Consider the following 22,383-nt stretch of genomic DNA (forward strand, 5'->3'; position numbering starts at 1 on the left):
TTGCTTCCTGGATGGTATTTATTCTTCAAATTGGACAAGCTAGGAGAGTAGGCAAAGAAGTGACATGGAATACAATGTAGACAAATGAGAGGGTATGCCATTTGGTAGGAAGAATAGAGGCGCAGACTATATTCTAAATGGGGAAAGGATTCAGAAATCTGAAGCATAAGGGGACTTGGGAGTCTTAGTTCAGGATTCTGTTATGGTTAACAAGCAGGTTCTCTTGACAGTTAAGAAGACAAGTACATGTTAGCATTCATTTTGATAAGACTAGAATACAAGAGAAGAGATGTACTGCTGAGGCTATATAGGCACTGGTCAGACTGCATTTTGAATATTGTGAGCAGTTTTGGGCCCTGTATCTAAGGATGTGCTGGCATTGGAGGAGGTTCACAAGAAAGATCCTGGGGATGAAGGGCTTGTCATGTGAGGAACAGCTGAGGACTATGGGTCTGTACTCGATGGAGTTTAGAAGGAAAAGTGGGGATCTGATTGAAACTTAACAAATACTGAGAGGCCTGGATAGAGCGGATATGGAGAGGTAGGAGAGACTAGGACCCAAGGGCACAGCCTCAGAGTGAAAGGACGACCCTTTAGAATGAAGATGAGGAATTCCTTCATCCGGAGGGTGGTTAATCTGTGGAGGCCAAGTCATTGAGTCTGGTAAGATGGAGATAGTTTCTTGATTTAGTAAGGGGATGGAGGGTTATGGGAGAATGAAGTTAAACATATATGAACCACGATAGGCCTGCTCTGCCATTTCAATGAGCAGAATGGCCTAATTCAGTTCCTATATTGTATGGTCCATAGAATCCTACAGTGTGGAAACGGGCTGTTTGTCCCAACGAGTCCACGCCAACCTTCAGACCATCCCACCCAGACCCATTCCCCAAACCCACCTAATCTACGCATCCCTGAACACAATGGGCAATTTAGAATGGCCAATCCACCTGGCCTGGACATCTTTGAACTGTGGGAGGAAACTGGAGCACCAGGAGGAAACCCACGCAGACACGGAGAATGTACAAACTCCACGCAGACAGTTGCCCGAGGGGGAATTGAACCCAGGTCCCTGGCGCTGTGAGGCAGCAGTGCTAACCACTGAGCTACTGTGTATGAGCTTCATCACAAACATTTTTGTATGGACATTTGCTGTTTGTGGTTGGTTGTTGCTAGCAAATTTGGTGTTGCATTCCCTAGTGACAATGTTTTAAAACATTTGATTGTCTCTGTCTCTGAAGTGCTTTGGGATGTCCAGTGGTCATGTGAAGTGCTATATAAATGCAAGTCTGTTCCTTTTTATTTTCCACAAGTGCATGCTCGAAGGAAACTCTGTGCTCAAAAGGACCAGAACATATGAGAAGGGACTTGGGTAGTGGTCACTGTCAATACAGTGCAGGGCTAGGAATAGATCTAAGGTCACTCCTTTCTCAGAAACCAGCACTGGAGCATGCTTTATACGTTAAAACCAGATTGTTGCACCTGTTGGCCAGCCATATGTTGCATGATCTTGTCTCTGAAACTAGTGAATCCAATCTGGATTCTTAAGCATCTCCAATTTTAATTACTGTACCATTGACTTCAGCTGTCTACACCCAAGCTCTGGAATACCCTCTCTGCCCCTCCTCTCTCTCTACCTAACTTTCCTCCTTCAGGTACCTCTGTTCAGTGTCATACTTTGTATAATATTCCAGTGAAGTTCTTTGGGTCGTTCATTGGATTAAAAAGATACTAGTGGAGATAATGTGGTTAATGGTATAAACACGCCAGTTTTTGCAAGGCTGCAGTTAGCAATCATGAGATCTGTGGCTTTTGAGCTCCGCTCCATTTATCCTCCAGTCTGGATAAAGCACAGACAAACAATGATAGGGAAAGGCACTGAGGGAAGCTTAGTCCAGCCAAGAGCAACACCCCATTTCCACCATCCAGTCTCAATACATTTCCTGCTTCATTGTATGGCTGTGCGCAAGCAGATTCCTCACAAAGCTTCTCAGACAAATGGTTGCATTTTCCTGTGTGAATTCCAGAAATCCCTAATTTGCGACCTTTCCTCCTGCTCCCAGCCTCATATTTATAATCATTCACCTTTTTGCATACTTACTAGTAACTCAAATGTTAACCTTGAAATTAAACAGAATACCACTTATTGTAATCCAGCAGAAACATTGCTAATGTTTGCTTTTTGAGAATAGAATACTTCTCTTACTCTGGGTGAGATGTAATATCAATCCCTGTGAAGTTCTTTTGCTCCTGACATCTGCAGGCTTAATCTACTAGAACCACTGTGCTCAAACTTGGAAAGAAAAGTCACTGGTCATTGAGATACAATGGTTTTTATTAATGTTCTATGCAACAAAATTATTCTGAAATATTGTCAATGTGATGAAACCTGATTGATTTGCCACGGTGTTTGGAAACAGCAGTTTGTGTGATGCAACTCCCAGGAATGTGTCAACCAAGAGGTGGCATCCTGAAATCCAAGCCAGGAGATTTTCATGGGCCAGACTAGGGCTCTGTAACTTGCTAACAAGAATCCTCTTTAAATTTAGTCAAAAATATAATATCTTGTAGGCCATAATGCTATAATTCATGTACCAATGACAATGAAGAAACAAGAGGGGGACACATTCTTGATTTCTGTGCAACATTCCTGGTCGGAACTGATGCTGATAAATGTATGAGGCCATAGAGAAAGGCGGGCCAGCCATTATGCCAGCATCCTGCAAGTGTAGTTCACTTAGTCCCAGTCACTTGCCTCTTCTGTCAATATCAAGATTAAATATCAAAAGCCTCTTTAAAAGCTTTGATTGGATTTGGATGCACCAGACTACCAGGAAGAATGTTCCAGATCCTAATCAATTGTTGTGTAAGGTTTTTCTTCGTGGTACCAATGCTGCTTTTGACAGGTCACCTTAAATCTGTGTCATCTGGTTCGAGATCATTGGATATATGTCTGTTCTATCCAGACCCTTCATGATTTTGAAAACCTCCTGACAAATCTCCACTCAACCTTCTCTTAAATAAGAACAGCCTCAGCTTCTGTGATCTTTGTTAATCAAATGCCATTTTTCAAAATTGAAAAAATCAAAATGTTTTAAAGGCTTTTACTAAGGAGTGCTAACTGATATTTTCTGACAATTACAATGTTAATAAGTTTTTTTTTTAAGGCCATTTAATTGCCATTAACATCCATGAGCAACTTGCATGATCAGCTAGTGGGTAACACATAAACCATGACTGTGATAGTATGTGGTATCATTTAGCTTGCCAAAAGTGTACGTAACCTGTTATGACTCTAATTCGCACAAGGTTTTGAAAGAATTGTGAATTTTGTAATTAAACATTTCACATGTAGGGGATCTTGTGGCACACTACCACTGATTCAGAATGTTTTTGGTTTCAGGTCCCTCACGCACCAGCGCTGTGCCATAACATATCTGAGTAAATTGATTTCAAAAAAATCCCAAGTTCTAGCTGTGTTACCGGTTTAAATATTCATTGCCAAAAGTTTTAAAGTTGATGCACATTTAGGCAACTTTGTCAATTTCATATGATGAGAGGAAAAAGTGGCTTGATCAAATTGGAAGCTACACAAGATCTTGATAAACTGCCTCTTTCTATGGCTTCATACGCTTATCTGCATTAGTACCATCTGAGAGTGTTGTACAGAAATTGAGATCTTGTGGTTCTACGACACTTGTTTGCCCACCCCTTGTCTAAACTCTGAATAAGGTCATAACTTTGACTCAATGCACGCATACCACCACACTGTCTTTATAAAGTTGACTCCTAGTTTGTATCAATGTTTAGGTAGTTCTAGTTGTAGATATTCCACCACTAGATAGTTAACTGCGATAACATGGCTAGATTTGGGCCCATGCCATAGCTGCGCAAAGTAAATCCCTGTTAACTGCGGTCTGGAATACACTAAAGAAGTAGTAAATGAAGATTCAGTAATGACTTTCAGGCAAAGGGCACAGAAGGAAGATTTATTGGCTAACTTTTTTTTTAAAGAGCTGGTACAGACAAGATGGATTGAATAGCCAACTCCTTTCTGTAAGAACCTATGAAGTTCTGAGGTAGGTCAGTTTTCCCTGACGAGGCTGACCAGGACTTCCTGAAGTAAATTACTTGATCACTGAGGTTCTATTTCAACTTGGCCCTTCACAGACCTGTGGTTGCTTGGCATCAACACAGGCGCATGTTTTGAAATGTGCAGTTTGTACCGAATGTCACAGTGACCATTGTGCCTCAGGAGTTGTTAAGCCTGACTGCTCTTTGGAATGTTTTGTCCTAATCCTTATTGAACTGGCCAAAATTCTCCCTTTTGTGAAGCACCGGGTGTATGCTTTATTTTAATTTCATTGGACAACAGATGAACCTAGTGCTTTGTTATTTACAGGTGGGCATATCTGTGAAGTCCGTGAGAACCATCCCTTTCCAGCTGACATGCCCCTAAACTGGCCCCACGTTTAACATGCAGAGAATTCTCTGATCTTTTGGTTAATGTTTCAGCTTGTGTCAACATCACTGAAGGGAGAAACACCAATTTGCTGCCTTGTGCCTGTTCCAAGGCGACCTGTTTTTAATCCTCTTTGGGTATTAGTATTATCTTGTGCAATTCTTCCTTGTTTCATGGGTTGCACGTTGACTTCACTGACCATTTGCATGTTGGTGTGATTTGATCATGAGTTCTCATGTATTTTGATCACATGAAGCATTAATTAAAGGCTGAAATAATTGTCAGTTTGTGTAGATATGGAACCTTGAGGTGGTGAAGGTCGCGTGAGCGGTTGTGTGGGAGTGCATTGTCCCTGATGCCTGGACTTTAGTGCAAATAAGTAGCTTTAGCGGATTGTGGTGTCATATAGTTCCTTACAGTTCCTATAGGGAAACCCTAAAACAAAATGGCCAAATCTACCAAATGAAGTTGCTGACAAGATTCCACATTTTGTAGTTTTAAACTTCAGCACAATAATAGTTTTTACTCTAGCACAAATCCAAACCAATGCAAATGACACATGAATTAACAGGGAAGGCTATTTCAGTAAGAAGGTAAATTTTTGTTTTGAAGTTGATGGATCATAAGTATGTCTTGGGTAACTGGCATCCATATCACACTCGGCACAGGTTTTGCACTATGTAGCCACATAATCCCACAATATTTTATCCTTAATTCCTGACTAATTTTGCATGCACAATGTCTGACCATAGTTTTCAACTTTGAGTTTCATGGACACGACTATCATCAGCCTTGCTCACTTTGAACCCTTTCTCTCTCCGGTCACAATAGCCCCCATGGTGTAGCTTTCAAAGTTAATTTTCAATCAAACAAACAATCAACAACACCCTGGTTCACAGCATGGCCACTTCTGGGAAAGCACCTAGCCCTTAAAATCTCTAAGTTATTCACAGTTTTCTAGGTTTTAGACATTTTTAGACAGTTTGCACAGTATCTCTGAGAGATTCTATGCTTTCTACCAAACAGAAAATCTGACTTCTCCCTGAGAACTATTTGCTGCTTTTGCTGCCAAGCATTTGCTGAGTTCCTCTTTCCTTCTATTTTTGTCTGCATCTATGCACTGACCACCTTCATCTTGTAGCCTGTTTTTATCATTCATGGCAATGGGCCGGACCAACATTCATTGCCCATCCCTAGTTCCCTTTTGATAAGGCGGAGGTGAGCTGCTGCTTGAACTGCTGCAGTCCCTTTTGTGTAGGCACACATGCACAGCCCTGTTGAGAGGGAGATTTAGGCTTTTGACCAGTGGACAGTGAAGGAACAGCAATCCATATTTCCACACTAGGCTGGTGAGTGGAACTTGCAGTGCTGGTGTCCCCATGTAGCTGCTGTCTGTGTCCTCTGGAATGGCTGTGGCCATGATTTTGGAAGGGGCTATCTGAGGAGTCTTGGTGAATTCCTGGCAGTGCATTTTGTAGATAGTACAATCTTCTGCTACTGTGTCATTGGTGGAGGGTGGAGTGGATATGGTACCATTAATTGAGCTGTTTAGTGCTGGATTGTGTCAAGCTGTCCTGACTTCTGCCTTGTGCAGACTTTGGGGAATCAGGTGGTGAATTATTCACTGTAGGATATCTAGTCTCTGACCTGCTGTTGTAGTTGCTATATTTAAATGTAGGTTCTAGATCAGTTTCTTGTCAGTGTTGACTCCATGATGATGTTAGTGGGGAATCCCATGATGGTAATGCCATTGAATGTCAAAGATGTTGGTTAGGTTCTGTCTTGTTGTAGATGATCATTGCATGGCACTTGTGTGGTGCAAATATTACTTGCTACTTGTCAGCCAGACATGGATATTGTCCAGGTCTTGTTACATTTGGATGTGGACTGCTTCAGTATCTGAAGTTGTAATCATTACCAATCATTACCAAACATCTCTACTTCTGATCCTCTAATAGAAAGAAGGTCATTCATAAAGCCACTGAAGATTTTTGAGCCTAGGACAGTACGATTTGAAAATTCTGCAGAGATGTCCTAGAGTTGAGATAACCGACCTTCAACAACCACAGCTATCTTCCTTTTTGTGCTAAGTACGATTTGAATCTTTGCGTACAGCTCTTATTTGTGTCTGCTAGTGCCATGGCTTCATTCTTAACTCCCTGCTTGTTGGTACTGCTTCCAGGTCAAGGATCACCACAGTGGATGAACTAGCATTTTGTATTAACCAATGAAATTATAAATGACCACTTTACATTTGACGCACAATCTTAAGCTTTTCAAACATTCCTGAGAAAATTTATGCATTTAAAAATTACAATTCTGTTTTATGGAATTAAAGGTTGCCCCACAGTTATTGGTAATTGAGTTATAGTCTAACTCTAGGAGCACAGGTCAAGCAATGTTTATTTGCTGTGAATCGTCATTGCTGTAACGTGCATGTAGCATGTGCTAGTGCTGTGCAAACACCACTTCTTGTTAATGGGAACTGTTTAGGAATAATGGGTGTATTTCCATAAAGTGGATGCATTCCTTTTTTTTTTAAGAATACTTAATTAGGGCAGGAGTCAGGACCAAGGACTCAAAAGAAATGCATCCAGTCAGTGGGTTTCTGCATGGCCAGGCACTTTCTATACAGGACCAATCCTATAAATTACAGCTTTGGCAACTCCCTCGGATCAAGAAACCTAAATATCTGAAATTGCTTCCTGTACATGTCACTTTTCTGACTCTGCTCAACAGCAGTGTAACTTTCTAGTGGGAATTTTGTTAAAGCCTTGGATGTCTTTAAAAGCTCCAGTGAGCAGTGTAGGTAATGTTGGAAGAAATTGCAGTTGATGTTTGAATGATGTTGATTGCCAAAATAAGCTACTGGGAATGATATTAATTTGTCAAACTTTCTGTCCCTCAGCTTCAACACGAATCCAGCCTCTTAGCAGTTTAGTTGACTATTATGTCACAATTCTGTCATGGCCAAGAACATGCTCTTCCTAACGGGATATATGGGTGGCAGGGGCTGGGAGGAGATGATCAGTTGATGGTTACCAGCTCTCATTCTTGAGAGACGGTGATCCCAGTGTAACTGTGTCAATATATACTAGCAATGATCTGGAATTCAGTACTGGAAAGGGCAGTGGAAGCAAAATCATTTGCAACTTTTAAAGGTGAATTGGGTTAGTACTTGGAGAGAACCATTTGAAGTGCTATTTTGAAAAGAACAGAGAAATAGATATAATTTGATAGCTCTTTCAAAGAACCCAGACAAATGTGATATCCTCAATGGCCTTGTGCTGGGAGAGGCTTTGATTTAACCTCATTTTGTGATTGAATGTGGGTGTTCTGGCACCTGCCACCAGCGTGTTTCGGTTATGATTAACATGAATTTGTTAACTTATAAGTGTACATGAATTTGGCTGCTTATATCCATGCCAACAACTTGATCAAGACCATTTGGTAACAAAAACAAGGCCATGCTACAAGTAATACTTGCTTTGAGTGCATGTAGCATTCCCCATCATTCATTTATAGTTGCAAAACAAGATCCAAATGCCAGCCAGTGATACAGAAACTGTTACTTACAAAGTAAAGTTTTCTCTACTCTTGCCTAACTCCATGTTGTACCTGCTCTGGGATTGTTTGATCAGGGCTGTGTAAAGATTCCCCCCAGACTCTGTCTGTCAAGCACTCCCAAGACAAGTACAGCATGGTTAGATCAGGAGTCAAGGTACTTAGTGTTGCTGTGAGGCGAAAATTCCAAGTTGCTGGCAGGGAGGGATGTGCCACATGGTCTTGAGTCTTCAACCGATGATCAGTTGTCACAGAATTGGAGATGGGTTGATTAGAAAATATGTAGACATTTGCGTGGAAATTTGAGGGTTCTTGTGACATGGTAGTGTCCACACCATTGGGCCAGGAGGCTTGGGTCCAAGTTCACTGCTCTAGAGGTGTGCAGTAACATCGCTTGATTAGTAAATATAAACAAGTGACTGAGCAGATCCATATAATAGGGCTATTCTATTGAAGAGGGATGTGATTCAGTGAATTGATGGAAGCTGTGTTGAACGTTGAAAGACATCTTATTCCACAAACTGTAGTATGTAACTGTTCCTGACATCTCACCCACATTACAAATTTTAAAACTAGTCTCTCTCTCTATTTTCACCACCAGTCCTTAAGATTGTTATTTTAATTTCCTGTTTTTAATTAACTGTCAGAGCGCATATTACCCCCCCCACTCGCTATGTGTACTCTGATTTTGCAAGGGCAGGCACAAGACTGTGGTGAAGATAAACCAGAAATAGTGTTTATTTCCCACGCTTTTAGAGGCTGGGGGAAATCTTGCAACGCAACACTTCCGAAAATACAAGGAAATATGTAATTGGAAAGGATCAAGAGATTGATGTAATTAGTAATGACTTACTTATACATTTCAAAGTTTTTGCTTTTTAAGATGAAGTCCAGTGTTGGAATTGGCAGACTGGAATTCCTAGCCAGCGGTTGAGGAGTTGTAGGTCCTTTCTGCTCTTCAGAAATTCCTTTTGAGGGTCTTCTGGGGGCATTTGGCTGAAACATGACTTCCGCTTCACTGTTTTGGTGGAGTTTGAATTTAAAAGCTAAGCACAAATGCTGGTTGGTGACCAGTTTTTCCAAGCCAGTGGCTTTTCCTGTGTAATCCAGAGTTAGGGGTATTGATCATTGTCACCACATAGAATAATACTTTCCCACTTTAACTGTCCGCAATTTCAACAATTCTATTCCTAGAGTGAGTTGGGTTCAATACTGAGTCATGTGATCAAGTCTTTGGGTGGGGGGGTGCGTGGGGGGAAGGAAAATAGTTACCATCAAATCAAAAAAGCTCGCGCTGCAGATAATAATGGCCCATTCCGTAAGTAAACTAAAAAGTTATCAGCATGGTTTATAACAAAAATCAAAATCGCTGGAAAAACTCCGGCAGGTCAGGCAGCATCTGTGGGAAGAAAGCAGAGTTGGTGCTGCGAGTTCAGTGACTCTTCAACAGATTTTATAAGATTGGTGTAACTTGCAATTCTGTCGTATAGGGTGTTTTCCTGGAGATTGTTCTCTCTGTAACGGCTCATAATACAATAAAAAATATCCAGTCTTGCCTGAGGCATGTGAGGGATTGATTGCCTAGCTGACAATGTTTGAGAAGCTATCCAGAAGTTACATGCTAAGTCTGTTCACAGGAATGTAACAGCAGTCTTTATAAACAATCACTAATCATATAGATTGTTATTCTGTATCTATCAGTTTTTATTCCGGTTATGATATTGTGTTACTGGTGTGCTCAGGGCATAATCCCAGCGAGCCAAATGGATGAGCAAAAGTAGGAGAGTTAAGTTGTCTCAGCATTGTTTTGTTAATGACTGGCGAAGCATGGGTCTGAGAGTCGCGAGTGGGGTCCAACTGCAGAGATTCAAGACCCTTCACCAGCCTGAAGCAGTGCAGTACTCGAGAGAGTGCTGTACTGATGGAGGATTAGCACTGGCATTGAGTAAGTGCTGCATTATCACAGGCCAGTGCTGAATGAGTGCTACTTGATAGAGCACTACAGTATCAGAGGGTCAGTTGGGAAGAAGAACTACATGATCGGTTGGTCACTACTGAGTTAGTGTAGTACTGATGGAAAAGAGAGTACTTGAGGCAATGCTGCACTGTCATGGTCAGTGCTGAGAGAGGGCTCCACAGCTGGAAAGTCAGTGCTAGGGAATCGCTGCATTGCTGGAGGATCAGTGCTGGAGATCACTGCATTGCCAAATGGTCAGTGCCAGGGGATCGCCGCATTGCCTGAGGGTCAGTGCTGAGGAATGGATTCTGCCATTCAGAGAACTGCCATCTCTCAACTTCTGATGACCATTTCCTGTATTGCTCTCCTCCCCCCACCAAACCACCACCACCCCACACAGTTTTTTGCTGGCTGAGTTTTTATTTCTTTCGCTCAGCTATTTGTTTTGTAATTAGTCCTGGCCTTTTGGGTCTTGAGCAGCTGTAGTTCTTGTGAGCAATATGAGCTGTCTTTTCCTGTATCTGCCAAATGGAGACCATCCATTGAATAGAGGAGAGGGCGATGTATCTCCTTCGATTGCTCTGCTTTTTAGATGTACTATTCTCATGTGGAAAATAATTGACATTCTGACCGTTTGTGTGATGTCTGCACTGTCCCTGAGCACTGGCTGTAACAAGATTTTGGTCTTGTGATTTCAGGACATGTCTGACCCCCAAAAGGAGCTGCGTCCTCGTCTCTGTCGTATGCAGAAAGGTGCTAATGGTTACGGCTTCAATCTGCACAGTGAGAAGTCAAAGGTCGGTCAGTATATCCGGGCTGTGGATGCTGACTCTCCTGCAGAACGTTCCGGACTGCTGCCTCAGGACCGCATAATTGAGGTACCCATTTTTCACTTTAAGTCTATCTCTCTCTCTTCCTCTGCCATTGTCCACCTGTGTGTGCCTGCATGTCTCTGCCTTAGAGTGTGGTAGTGGCAGTCTTATTGAAATATTCAACTGGGAAAGCTTCATGATGGAGCCCACCCCTGTCCTCCTCTGCCCTTGCCAGTTGGGGTCAATGGGTGGTGATCCAGGGTTGGAAGCCTTGCCACAGAAGATATTTTGAATGAACTCTTGAATTAATCCACTCTTGCCTGTAGACCAACAGATTTTATCTGATAACACTAGGACCAGCTCAGGTCTGATCTGAGAGCCTTGGGTACTCGATTGGCCTTTGTATACCCTGGCTGTCCTTTTGGATAGGAGCAAGACGGTTTGTGTGATTGCTTGAAGGGACCCTCATCCTAAGCTTGTGGATCAGTGATATTCTGCAGTTATTGTCACCAATCATTGCTCTTTGTCCTGAAGTGTTTTGGCATGGAAAAAATGAGAACTTTGTGCCTGGTGTCCCTATACCTACACTGTACTACATTGGTTGGGAGTATGCCATTCATCGCATTTCATTGGTCATCAACAGCACTGCCAATCAAATTTCAGACACCCAGGATTGCAAATGAAAAGTGTCTCCAATATCTTGCAAGCAAGCTATCCCTCACTTCCCCTGCCCCTTTTTTTCCCCCCTTTTTCTTTCCCTTGCATGCACAGTCTTCCTTTCTTTCGCGCCCTTGCTTGTTCGCGCCCACCCTTGCTCGCTGTCTCTCCTTCCTTCCTTCCCATCTGTTGGTTATCCTCTTCACTCAGTTATTTGATAGCCATAATTTCCTGACGGTGTATTTCAGTTACTCTTAGTCCTTTTCCCACTAATATCAGGGACTTATCTTGATGTCTCGGCCAGTCTTACTTCCTCAGCTCCAATCTCTGTATTCCTGTTCCTGGAATGCATTACTGAGCTCAGTGTCCTGTCAATACACTTACCCAAACTGCAGTTTCCTGCTTGGTGGTGCAAGGTTTGGTACACTTTCTAGCTTGGGACTATCAGCAAAATTAACAGCAGTTACTATCTTTAAGTCAGAACTGGAAGAATCAGGGAGAATCAGTCTATTCCTGATCTCCTTCTGCTAACTTGACAATGTTGCTTTTATTCCAACTCTGTCTAATTTCTCACTAAGTGCCAAGCAATTCCTTCCAGTTTCAGTTGACTCCATTTTTCTCAATCTTTTGTCTGAAACCTAACAATGCCTTTTGAAAATCGAATCTACAAAGATCACTCAGGGTTCAATTAGAGATCGTTTTGTGAAAGATAAACCATGTTGACAATCTGTAATCAACATTTTATTTTTCTCAGTAATCACCTCTGTGCCCCACACATTTCGCAATCTTTGCACTACTAACGGTGAACTCGCTGTTCTGGGATTTTGCTTCCTCTTTTGTTTGAATATTTTAAGACAATTTGTCTTTAGTTTCAAACAGGCAAAAGAGAGGGGGAAAAGCATTAATTTCATTAAGCTGGTTGAATGTAAACAGCATTAATAGATGGTGTTTAATCTCAGCATGTAATTTAGTGTTTGCTGCGCGATTTGGTTATTGATCTAGAATCCACCTTGTGTGAGTCTTTATAGACGAGTATTAATATTCAGGAGTTTTCAGTGGAATTTCACATCCAGTGAAAGATCAGGGACACTCTGTCAGACTTGGGGTATAAAGCATGCTCAGGTGACTTGGAATCTTTCAAAACAGTTTACACCCGGGAGGTGTCTTGTACTGAATTTTTTCATACAAATAATTCTGACAGTTTTCTTCACATCATGATTTCCACACATACAGGGGAATGATTGACCAAACGGTTAATCTGTCTTTGGCTGAGGAAAGGATGTTGGGCTGGTGTGTCTAGCTGACAGAAAATAAGTCTGAGTTTCTGTTTAATATCCCATCGGTTATGCTAGGTCATTTGACAGCGGTATGGAGGAAATGGAAACAATCCCTCGGGGCTGCACTGGCGTGTTGGTCCAAATGACTGCTGTTAAATGTTGCTCAAAGCAATAATCTTCCTAAAAGTTTATTAATAAACTGTATCATGTCATTTCACAGTTTTTGTGTCTCTCTGCCAGTGGAATATTTACAAACCATTAATGGAACTGTCAAAAATTCCATTCACGCAATGAGCATTTATAGACCTGCATATCCCAATGCCTTCAATGAGATGAACCCTGTGGGAATTATTCTGATTTTGTCTTTGGCTTTGGCTTTGGCTTCTGTTGGCTGTCAGATTAAAGAAGCACCATCTACAGGGGGAAAACTAATGGGAAAGATACTATTTTTGACCCTTCCTTGTCTCTTTTGATTTCTTGATACATCTCCTCACTTTCTGCATGCTACTTTTGATCTTTTTAACTTTCTCCTGTTCTCCACTTAAATACTCTACCTTTCTCAACTGGGAACTTGTATTCATGTAGCACAGATTTGCGTATGTATTTTTTCTACAGACGGTGCAATTTGCTGAATGCCTGCAGCTTTTTCAGTTTTCAGTTTAATGAAGGCTGTGTACCTGAAGTGACATTTACTGTCGATTATGGCTGTGGTAGTGTGCAGTGCTGCTAAAATAAGCACTGCTTTGTGTTGCAAAGTGAGGGACCAATATCTGGAACTTTGCTGCAGGCTATTCGTGTCCGAGGACACACTTGCTTCCTCTTGGTCACGTCATTTGCTGTTCAGTGTGGGTAATGGAAGGTGACCAAGAAGATCCCCAAGAGTAAAGTCTGTCTGTCATACTCTCAGAATCATACCTTACAGACAATATCCCAGAGACCACCTCACAGTTCCTGATTATGTCCTGTCCTACTGGCAGAGACCCAGCAGAGATGGTAACACAGTGGTATTCAGCCAGGAGAGAGTTGTCCTGGGAGTACTCAATATTGACTCTGAACCCCATAAAGTCTCATGGCTTCAGGTTAAACAGGCAAGGAAATCTCCTGCAGATTACCACATACTGTCCTCCCTCGGCTGATGAATCAGTTCTCCTCTATGTTGAGCAATACTTGGAGGAAGCACTGAGGGTGGAAAGGACACAAAATGTGCTCTGGGTGGGAGACTTCCGTGTCCGCCATCAAGAATAGTTCAGCAGCAGTACTACTGATCGAGTTGGTTGGGTGCTAAAGGACATGGCTGCGAGATTAGATCTGTGGCAAGTGGTGAGGGAAAACATTTGACCTCATCCTTACCAATCTGCTGGCTGCAGATCTATCTGTCCGTGACAGTTTTTGAAAGTGACGACCGCACAGTCCTCATGGAGACCAAGTCCTGCCATCACAATTGAGAATACCCTCCATCATGTTACGTCATATTATCACCGTGCTAGATGGGACAGACTTTGAACAGATCTAGCTACTCAAAACTGGGCATCCATGACGTGCTGTGGGCCATCAGCAGCAGAATCGTACTCCAACACAATCTGTAACCTTGTGGCCCAGCATACCCCCCACTGAACCTCTTGCCATCAAACTAGGGGATCAACCCTGATTCAATGGAGGGCACGCCAAGAACAGCATCGGGTATACTTAAAAATGAAGTGCAAACCTGATGAAGTTACTAAACGGGGCTATTTGCATGCCAGACACGATAAACAAACAACAAGCAATAGAGCTAAGCAATCCCGCAACTAATGGATCAGATCTAAGTTCCATTGTTCTGCTATATCCCTATGTGAATGCTGGTGGACAGTTCAAAAACTCAGTGGAGGAGGAGGCTTCACAAATATGATGGAAGATCCCGACACATCAGTGCAAAAGATAAGGCTGAAGCATTCGTGGCAATCTTCAGCCAGAAGTGCCAAGTGAATGATCTATCTCGATTTCCTCTAGTGGTCCCTAGCATTACTGATACTGGTCTTCAGCCAATTCTATTCACTCCACACGACATCAGTAAATGGTTGGAGGCTCTCGATAATGAAAAAGCCATGGACCTGACAACAATCCAGTAATAGTACTGAAGACTTGTCCTCCCAAACTTGCCATTCCCTTAGCCAAGCTATTCCAGTACAGTTACAACACTGGCATCTACCCAACATTGTGGTAGACTGCCCAGGTAGGTTCTGTACATAAAAAGCAGCACAAATCCAAACCACCCCCATTGTCGATTAAAGTGATGGAAGGTGTCATCAGCAGTGTTATCGAGCAGCACCTGCTCAGCAATAACTTGAGCAGTAACGCCCAGTTTGGGTTCTGCCAGGGCCACTCTGCTCCTGACCTCATTATAGTCTTGGTTCAAACATGGATAAAAGCTCTAAAATTCAGAAGTGAGTGTGACAGCTCTTGATACCAGTGTCAGATTCAGTTGTGTGGCACCAGGGAGCCCTAGCAAAACTGAAATCTATGGGTTTCAGGGGCAAACTTCCCACTTGTTTGAATCATACCTGGCAGATGGTTGTGGTTGTTGCAGGTCAGTCATCTGAGCTCCAGGACATCTCTGCAGGAGTTCCTCCAGATAGTGTCCTAGGCCCAACCATCTTCAGCTGGTTCATGAATGACCTTCCCTCCATTGTTAAGATCAGAAGTGAGGGAATTTTTTTTTTGTTTTTTTTTTTTTGCTGCTGCGTGCACAATTTTCAGCATCGTTCATGAATCCTCAGATACTGAAGCAGTCCATGTTCAAATGCAGCACAATCAAGACGATATCCAGGCATAGACTGATAAGTGGAAATTAACATCCATACCACACAAATTCCAGGCAATGACTATCTCCAGTAAGAGACGATCTAACCACCATCCCTTGATATTCAACAATGTTGCTATCATTCAATCGTAGAATTCCTACTGCGTAGAAAGAGGCGATTCAGCCCATGTGGGCACACGCACACGCACACCCCTGCATTTACCACAGCGAATCCACCTAACCTGCACACTGCAGGGTCATATAGCATAGCCAGTCCACCTAATGTGCTTCTGTTTTGACTGTGGGAGGAAACCAGAGCAGCTGGCAGAAACCCATGCAGACACTTGGAGAATGTGAAAACTCCCATCTAGACATTAGCTGAGGGTGGAATAGAACCCATGTCCCTGGCGCTGAGAGTCAACCGTGCTAACCATTGTGCCACTCCGCTGCTCCCTACTATCAACATCTTGGGGGTTACCATTTGACTAGAAACTCAACTGGACACATCCTATAAATACACTGACTGCAAAAATCAGTCAGAGGCAAGGAATGCTGTGGCGAGTAACTCTCCTCCTGACTCCCTAAAACTTGAGCACCATCTACAATGCACAGGTCAGGAGTGTGATGGAATACTCCCCATTGCCTGGATGGGTGCAGCTCCAACAATACTGGAGAAGCTTGACACCATCCAGGACAAAGCAGCCCACAACATCAGTGTCTCATCTACAAGCATTCACCCCTTCCACCACTGACACTCATTAGCAGTGATGTGTACTATCTATAAGATGCACTGCACAAATTCACCAAAGATCCTCAGACAGCATCTTCCAAATCCATGATCACTTCCATCTAGAGAAACTAGGGCAGCAGATACATGGGAACACCGACACCTTCAAGTTCCCTCCAAGCCACTCCCCATCCTGACCTGGAAATATATTGTTATTCCTTTGCCGTCACTTGGTCAAAATCCTAGAATTCCTCCCTAAGAACATTTTTGGTGGTCTGTCTACAGCACATGGACTGCAGCGGTTCAAGAAGTCCGTTCACCACCACCTTCTCAAGGGTAACAAGGGATGGGCAATAAATTCTGGCCAGCCAGCAATGCCCATGACCCATGAATGACTTAAGAAAAGATCTGTACCCTCCAGTATTGTATCTTCAGTGTTATGCAGTGACAGATCTGTGTCCCCGTGACAATCCTGTCCCCATTAGTGCTGTACCCGGAGTGAGAATCCTGAAACCCCTCGACCCCTGGAGCACTATGGGTGTCCCTACGCCACAAGGACTGCAGGACTTCAAGAAAATAGCTCTAGGGTAATTAGGGATGAGCAATAATTGCTGGCTCAGTGCACATCCCATGAACAAACACACAAAATCCCCACCAGTAAGTATGGTTGTAAATATCTATTGTTTCTCCTTTTTTTCTTTGCATGTCTGTCTGTACCTTTTGTGTTTCTGGCACTCCATGTCTTACCCAAATCTGATGGACTCTGTGTGTCTTGCAGGTCAATGGTGAAAATGTTGAAGGGAAGCAGCACTCTGATGTGGTGACAGCCATTAAGACTGGTGGTACAGAGACCTCATTATTGGTTGTCGATCCAGAAACAGATGAATTTTTCAAGAAATGCAAAGTTTCCCCATCAGTTGCACATCTTACAGGTACTGGAGCAGCTGTCCACTCCAAGCTGCAAGTTTGTTTGCTTTTGCATATTAGTTTAGATTAGAAATAGTTGTTTAGTTTACTTTATTTTCCTTATTGATTTCATCTTGGTGATCTTTATAATGGAGTTTGGGTTGAGCTGGGGGTTTTGATTGTTTGCTGCCCCATGGTGGGGGTGGGGTGGGGGGGCTAACAATGAACTTTCACATTTCAGAGCTTAGCTCCCATCCTGGGAAACTGAGATTGAGGGTCGAAGCAAATGATTCTTGGTTTTTAGGTGTGTCTGGTCCAGCAATGTGATGCAGTGCACGTAATCACCCACTTGGAGTCATTGTCTTTGCAGGCAGGGCTGTGGGGAAGATCGATGCCCCTTCTCTTCCTCTTGTGGGTGAGAATAAGAAGAATTGTGCTGGGTGTTGGCCAGAGACTTGTTGATGTTCCACCACCTCACTCTGTCCCATGGGAATGCGAGAGGTTTGTAGCAGCTGCAGTTGTGCCACTCTGAACGTTGGGCATGACATTTCTTCTGCCAGGCCCTGTGCTAGGTGCTTTTCAATCACCAGAGACTATGATAGCTATTGTGCCTGCTCAAGTTGCTGTTCAGAATGTATGGATGCAGGGACTGGATTGGAGGTTGTGTAAGAGAAGCTGTTCTGCCTAAGTGGGAATCCAGTAAGCAAGATGAAGTAATTTCCAAACATGGCCAATTGGTCTGTTCTTCGATTGTTAGAGTGGTCATAAAGTTTTACATCTTGAGCACAGATTTAAGTCTTGGTCCCAGCCTCCCCAGCTTTTTATTTGTTGCTTTGAAGATTGTTAATTTAACAAAGTGGAGTGTGTGGACAGAAAGTAGAGGAAGAGTTCTTGTGGTCGAGGAATCAGCGTGCATTGAGAGCTGAAAGCGTTATTGGGCAAAATGGTGAAGCTGGTTCTGACTGGATGAGCTGGAAATTGCTGGGTATCTGGTGCCTCTTGTTTTGAGTTGACCTGGCCTGGGACTCCTTTAGGAAGCTTTCCATGAGGTGGCTGCTGTTTCTGGAAGCTCCTTTTTGGAGGGAAGGAGCATTGCTGAGATATTGATCGCTGTCCCAAATTGAGAGGGTTTGGTGAAGTTTACATATATCTAAACCCTTGTTGGTCTGTCTGAACATTAGTGAAACATAGGCTGTAAGAAGCCAAGGGCTAGCCATGTGCCTCTTCTCAGATATGCTGTGTAGTTGTCCCCTTAACTCTGTGGTAATGTACGTTGCCAGGGTAAAGAGCAAGGGGTGGGGTGATATCCCTTTTCTAGGGGATGGGAGTGTCAGATTTGGAGAGAAAGTGGAGGAGGTAAGCACGTCTCAGTGTGAGGAATAAATGTTCAGCTGGTATTTGATGGATATAGAGGAGTGGATGAGCCGGTGATCTGTTTTGCAGTTGTCTGCACTGGTCATCACTTTGGTAATGAGGGTATCCTTTTTGTCTTGGGATTGAACAATGATATAGTCAGTGTTATCCCAGTGCTTTGATCCTCAGAAGTTTGGAACTTTGTATTTTTGGTGGAATGGCATGTTGGCAATGACCGTCTGGTGTTCCACACATTTATTGAGCAGGAGAATCCTGTTGGAGTTGGAGTTGCAGTTCGACAGTCCTTCCTTTCCAGGGTTGGAATCGTGCACAATAAAGCAAGGGTTGTATCTACGTGTGTGCCACACTTGCCCAAAAGGATCTGTTGCTGAACATTGTCCTTTGACTAACTTAATGTAAAATGCAATGTCAAAGGCTGTAGAAAGGGGCATGCAGTTAACTTTGTCCCAACTTGCAATCAGGCAGGATTTCTGATCTCAAATGAATGGTCTCTGCTGATGGCTGTGCATATTAGGTGAGTTCACAACTGTGATGCCCCTCCATTTAGCTCAATGAGGGCTGGTGATGACTAAGGACATGGATTAAAGTTGCCCCAGAGAAGTTGTACCTTTATTCAGAGTCTGCTTCATAGAGTCATAGAGCTGTACAGCACAGAAACAGACCCTTTAGTCCAACTTGCCCATACTGACCAGATATACTAAATTAATCTAGTCCCATTTGCCAACATTTGGCCGATTTATTGCTCTAAATCCTTCCTATTCATATACCCCTTCAGATGCATTTTAAATGTTGTTGTAATTGTACCAGCTCCACCACTTCCTCTGGTAGTTCATTGCATACATGCACCACCCTCTGTGTGAAAAAGTTGCCCCTTAGACCTCTCTTTAAATCTTTCCCCTCTCACCTTAAACCTATGCTGCCTACTTTTGGACTCCCCCACACCGGGGAAAGGTCCTTGCCTATTTACCCTATCCATGCTCCTCATGATTTTATAAACCTGAGGTCACCCCTCAGCCTCCGATGCTCCAGGGGAAATAGCCGCAGTCTATTCAGCCTTTCCCTATAGATCAAACTCTCCAACCTGACAACATCCTTGTAAATCTTTACTGAACCCTTTCAAGTTTCACAACATCATTTCTATAGCAGGGAGACCAGAACTGAATGCAGTGTTCCAAAAGTGGCCTATCCAATGTCCTGTACAGCTGCAATATGACCTCCCAACTCCTATACTCAATGCATTGACCAATAAAGGCAAGCATATCAAATGCCTTCTTCACTATGCTGTCTGTCTGGGACTCCACTCTTAAGGAACTATGAACCTGCACTCCAAGGTCTCTTTGTTCAGCAATGCTCCCCAAGATCTTACCATGAAGTGCATAAGTCCTGCTCTGATTTGCCTTTCCAAAATGCAGCCCCTCTCATTTATCTAAATTAACTCTATTACCACTCCTTACCGGCTCCATCTGATCAAGGTCCCATCTGAGGTAACCTTCTTGGCTATCCGCTACACCTCCAATTTTTGTGTAATCTGCAAACTTACTAACCATACCTCCTGTGTGTGTGTGTGTGTGTGTGTGTGTAAGTGTGTATAATATATACATATATATGATGTAAAGAACCAATCCTTGTGGCATACCACTGGTCACAAGCATCCAGTCTGAAAAGCAACTCTGTACCATCACCCTCTGTCTCCTGTCTTCGAGCCAATTTTTTGTATCCAAATGGTTAGTTCTCCCTGCATTCCATGTGATCTAACCTGGCTAACCAGTCAAACATGTGGAACCTTGTCAAACGTCTTATTGAATTCCATTTAGATCATGTCCACCACTCGGCCTTCATCAATCCTCTTTGTTACTTCTTCCAAAAAAAAAACCAAATCACATTAGTGAGACCCAAATTCCCATGCACAAAGCCATGACAGAACCGTAGAAATGAAACAGAACAGATTTTGGCCCCTCATGTCCATGCTGACCTAAAGATATCCTGATGCCCTTTCTAATCTCAGCAGGTGGAAAAACTCTGCAAGTCTGGCAGCATCTGTGAAGAAAAAATCAAGAATTAATGTTTTGGGTCTAGTGACCCTTCCTCTGAACTGATGGTAGCTAGGAAAATGTCAGTTTAAACACAGAACCTGCCCATTTACCCCTCCCTCCCCAGTATCCAAGGGCCCAAACATACCTTCCAGGTGAAGCAGACTTTAACTGCACTTCCCACAATCTAGTCTACTGTATTTGCTGCTCACAATGTGGTCTCCTCTACACTAGGGAAACTAAGCGTATACTGGGTGACCACTTTGCAGAACATCTACATTCTGCCCAGAAAAAAGATGCTGAGCTTCCAGTTCATAGAATCATAGAATTCCTACTGTGTGGAAACAGGCCATTCGGCCCAACAAGTCCACACCACCCCTCTGAAGAGCATCCCACCCAGACCCATTCCCCCACCCCTGCATTTCCTAAACATCCCTGGGCACTATGGCCAATTTAGCATGGCCAATCCACTTAGCCTGCACATCTTTGGACTGTGGGAGGAAACCGAAGCACCCAGTGGAAACCCACGCAGACACAGGAGAAATGTGCAAACTCCACACAGTCACCCAAGGCTGGAATCAAACCTGGGTCCCTGGCACTGTGAGGCAGCAGTGCTAACCACTGAGCCACCGTGCCTGCCACTTAACACACCACCCTGTTCCCTGCCCAACCGCTCTGTCTCGGGCTTGCTGCAGTGCTCCAGCAAAGCTCAGCACAAGCTGGAAGAACAACACCTCGTTTTGCACTTGAGTCCGGAGGGCTGTAAGGTCCCCAATATCGGGTTCAATAATCTTAGTGCCTGAACTCTTTCCATGTTCTAACCCCCTACTCCACACACCAGGCCCTATTATCACATAGCCTGCCATTACGCACTACCTATTGTTAGCCTATTGTCTCCGTTAACAGCTATTCACCCTCCTAGCCAGATCGTTATGAACTCCTTTGTCTGTCCAACTATTGTTTTCTCTCTTTGGGCTCTATCCCTACCTATCATTGACTGCACCCCCTCTCCCCACCCTATCTTCTGCATATAAAACAACATTTTCGTAGTTACTGTCAGTTCTGCGGAAAGGTCACTGGACCCGAAACATTAATTCTTGACTTTTCTTCACAGATGCTGCCAGACCTGTTGAGCTTTCCCAGCAACTTCTGTTTTTATCACCAACTGGAAACCCAGCACAGTTGGGATGTTTGTTTAGTTTTGTACCTTTGCCATTTTGTTGCTTTTCTGGAAATATTTGTCCTGTGTTACAGCAGGTTGCATTAGAAAGTTCATTAAGTTTGCAGCTGAATAACCCATTGTAGATTTTCAAATAATCGTATTCAATGTTTTATAAATAAAGATTGAAGTTTTTCAAGCAATTGTGATGCTGTAGATAGCCTTTGTTAAAGGGTCTGGCAGATGTGATGCCGTACATTGCGCTGAATTATAAGGGCCTTGCAAATTTCGTAGCTTTGGGAGACTCTGGCTGTTATGTCATACAAGAAGTATAACATTCACATTTATTTTCAGAATTATTTTTCTTAAATTATTTTAAGAGCAACTTAGTTCCAGAATTATGGAATGTTTAAATCCAAATATGCAAGGGAGCAGCATCTATCAGCAATCATTCTCCTCTTCACCCTGTAACCCTAAGTGCTAACAACATTCTGATGCTGTGTATTCACTCCATATATCTACTGTTTTTATGTCAGATCAAGTGTGTGAAAGATCTGAAGATATTCAGCTTCTCTAATTTAGTGAGATAACAAGGTGTAGAGCTGGATGAACACAGCAGGCCAAGCAGCATCATAGGAGCAGGAAGGCTGACGTTTCGGGCCTAGACCCTTCATCAGAA

General features: G+C 43.1%; 2 protein-coding genes across 3 annotated transcripts in view; one reads left to right on the forward strand and one right to left on the reverse strand.

Moving 5' to 3' along the window:
- LOC109916697 (Na(+)/H(+) exchange regulatory cofactor NHE-RF1-like) overlaps positions 1-22,383 on the forward strand; it is a 160,873-nt gene that overhangs the window by 128,538 nt on the left and 9,952 nt on the right. The window contains exons 2-3 of the mRNA XM_048611122.1: positions 10,682-10,861; positions 17,014-17,199. Coding sequence (XP_048467079.1) covers positions 10,682-10,861; positions 17,014-17,199 — 366 coding nt within the window. The remainder of the gene's footprint in view (positions 1-10,681; positions 10,862-17,013; positions 17,200-22,383) is intronic.
- The window catches only part of LOC109916696 (epsin-2-like), a 144,712-nt gene that overhangs the window by 95,512 nt on the left and 26,817 nt on the right, over positions 1-22,383 (reverse strand). The gene's annotated exons all lie outside the window — the stretch shown is intronic.

Source organism: Rhincodon typus, chromosome 23 (assembly GCF_021869965.1).
Source record: "Rhincodon typus isolate 14 chromosome 23, sRhiTyp1.1, whole genome shotgun sequence".
In the NCBI taxonomy this organism is placed as follows: Eukaryota; Metazoa; Chordata; class Chondrichthyes; order Orectolobiformes; family Rhincodontidae; genus Rhincodon; species Rhincodon typus.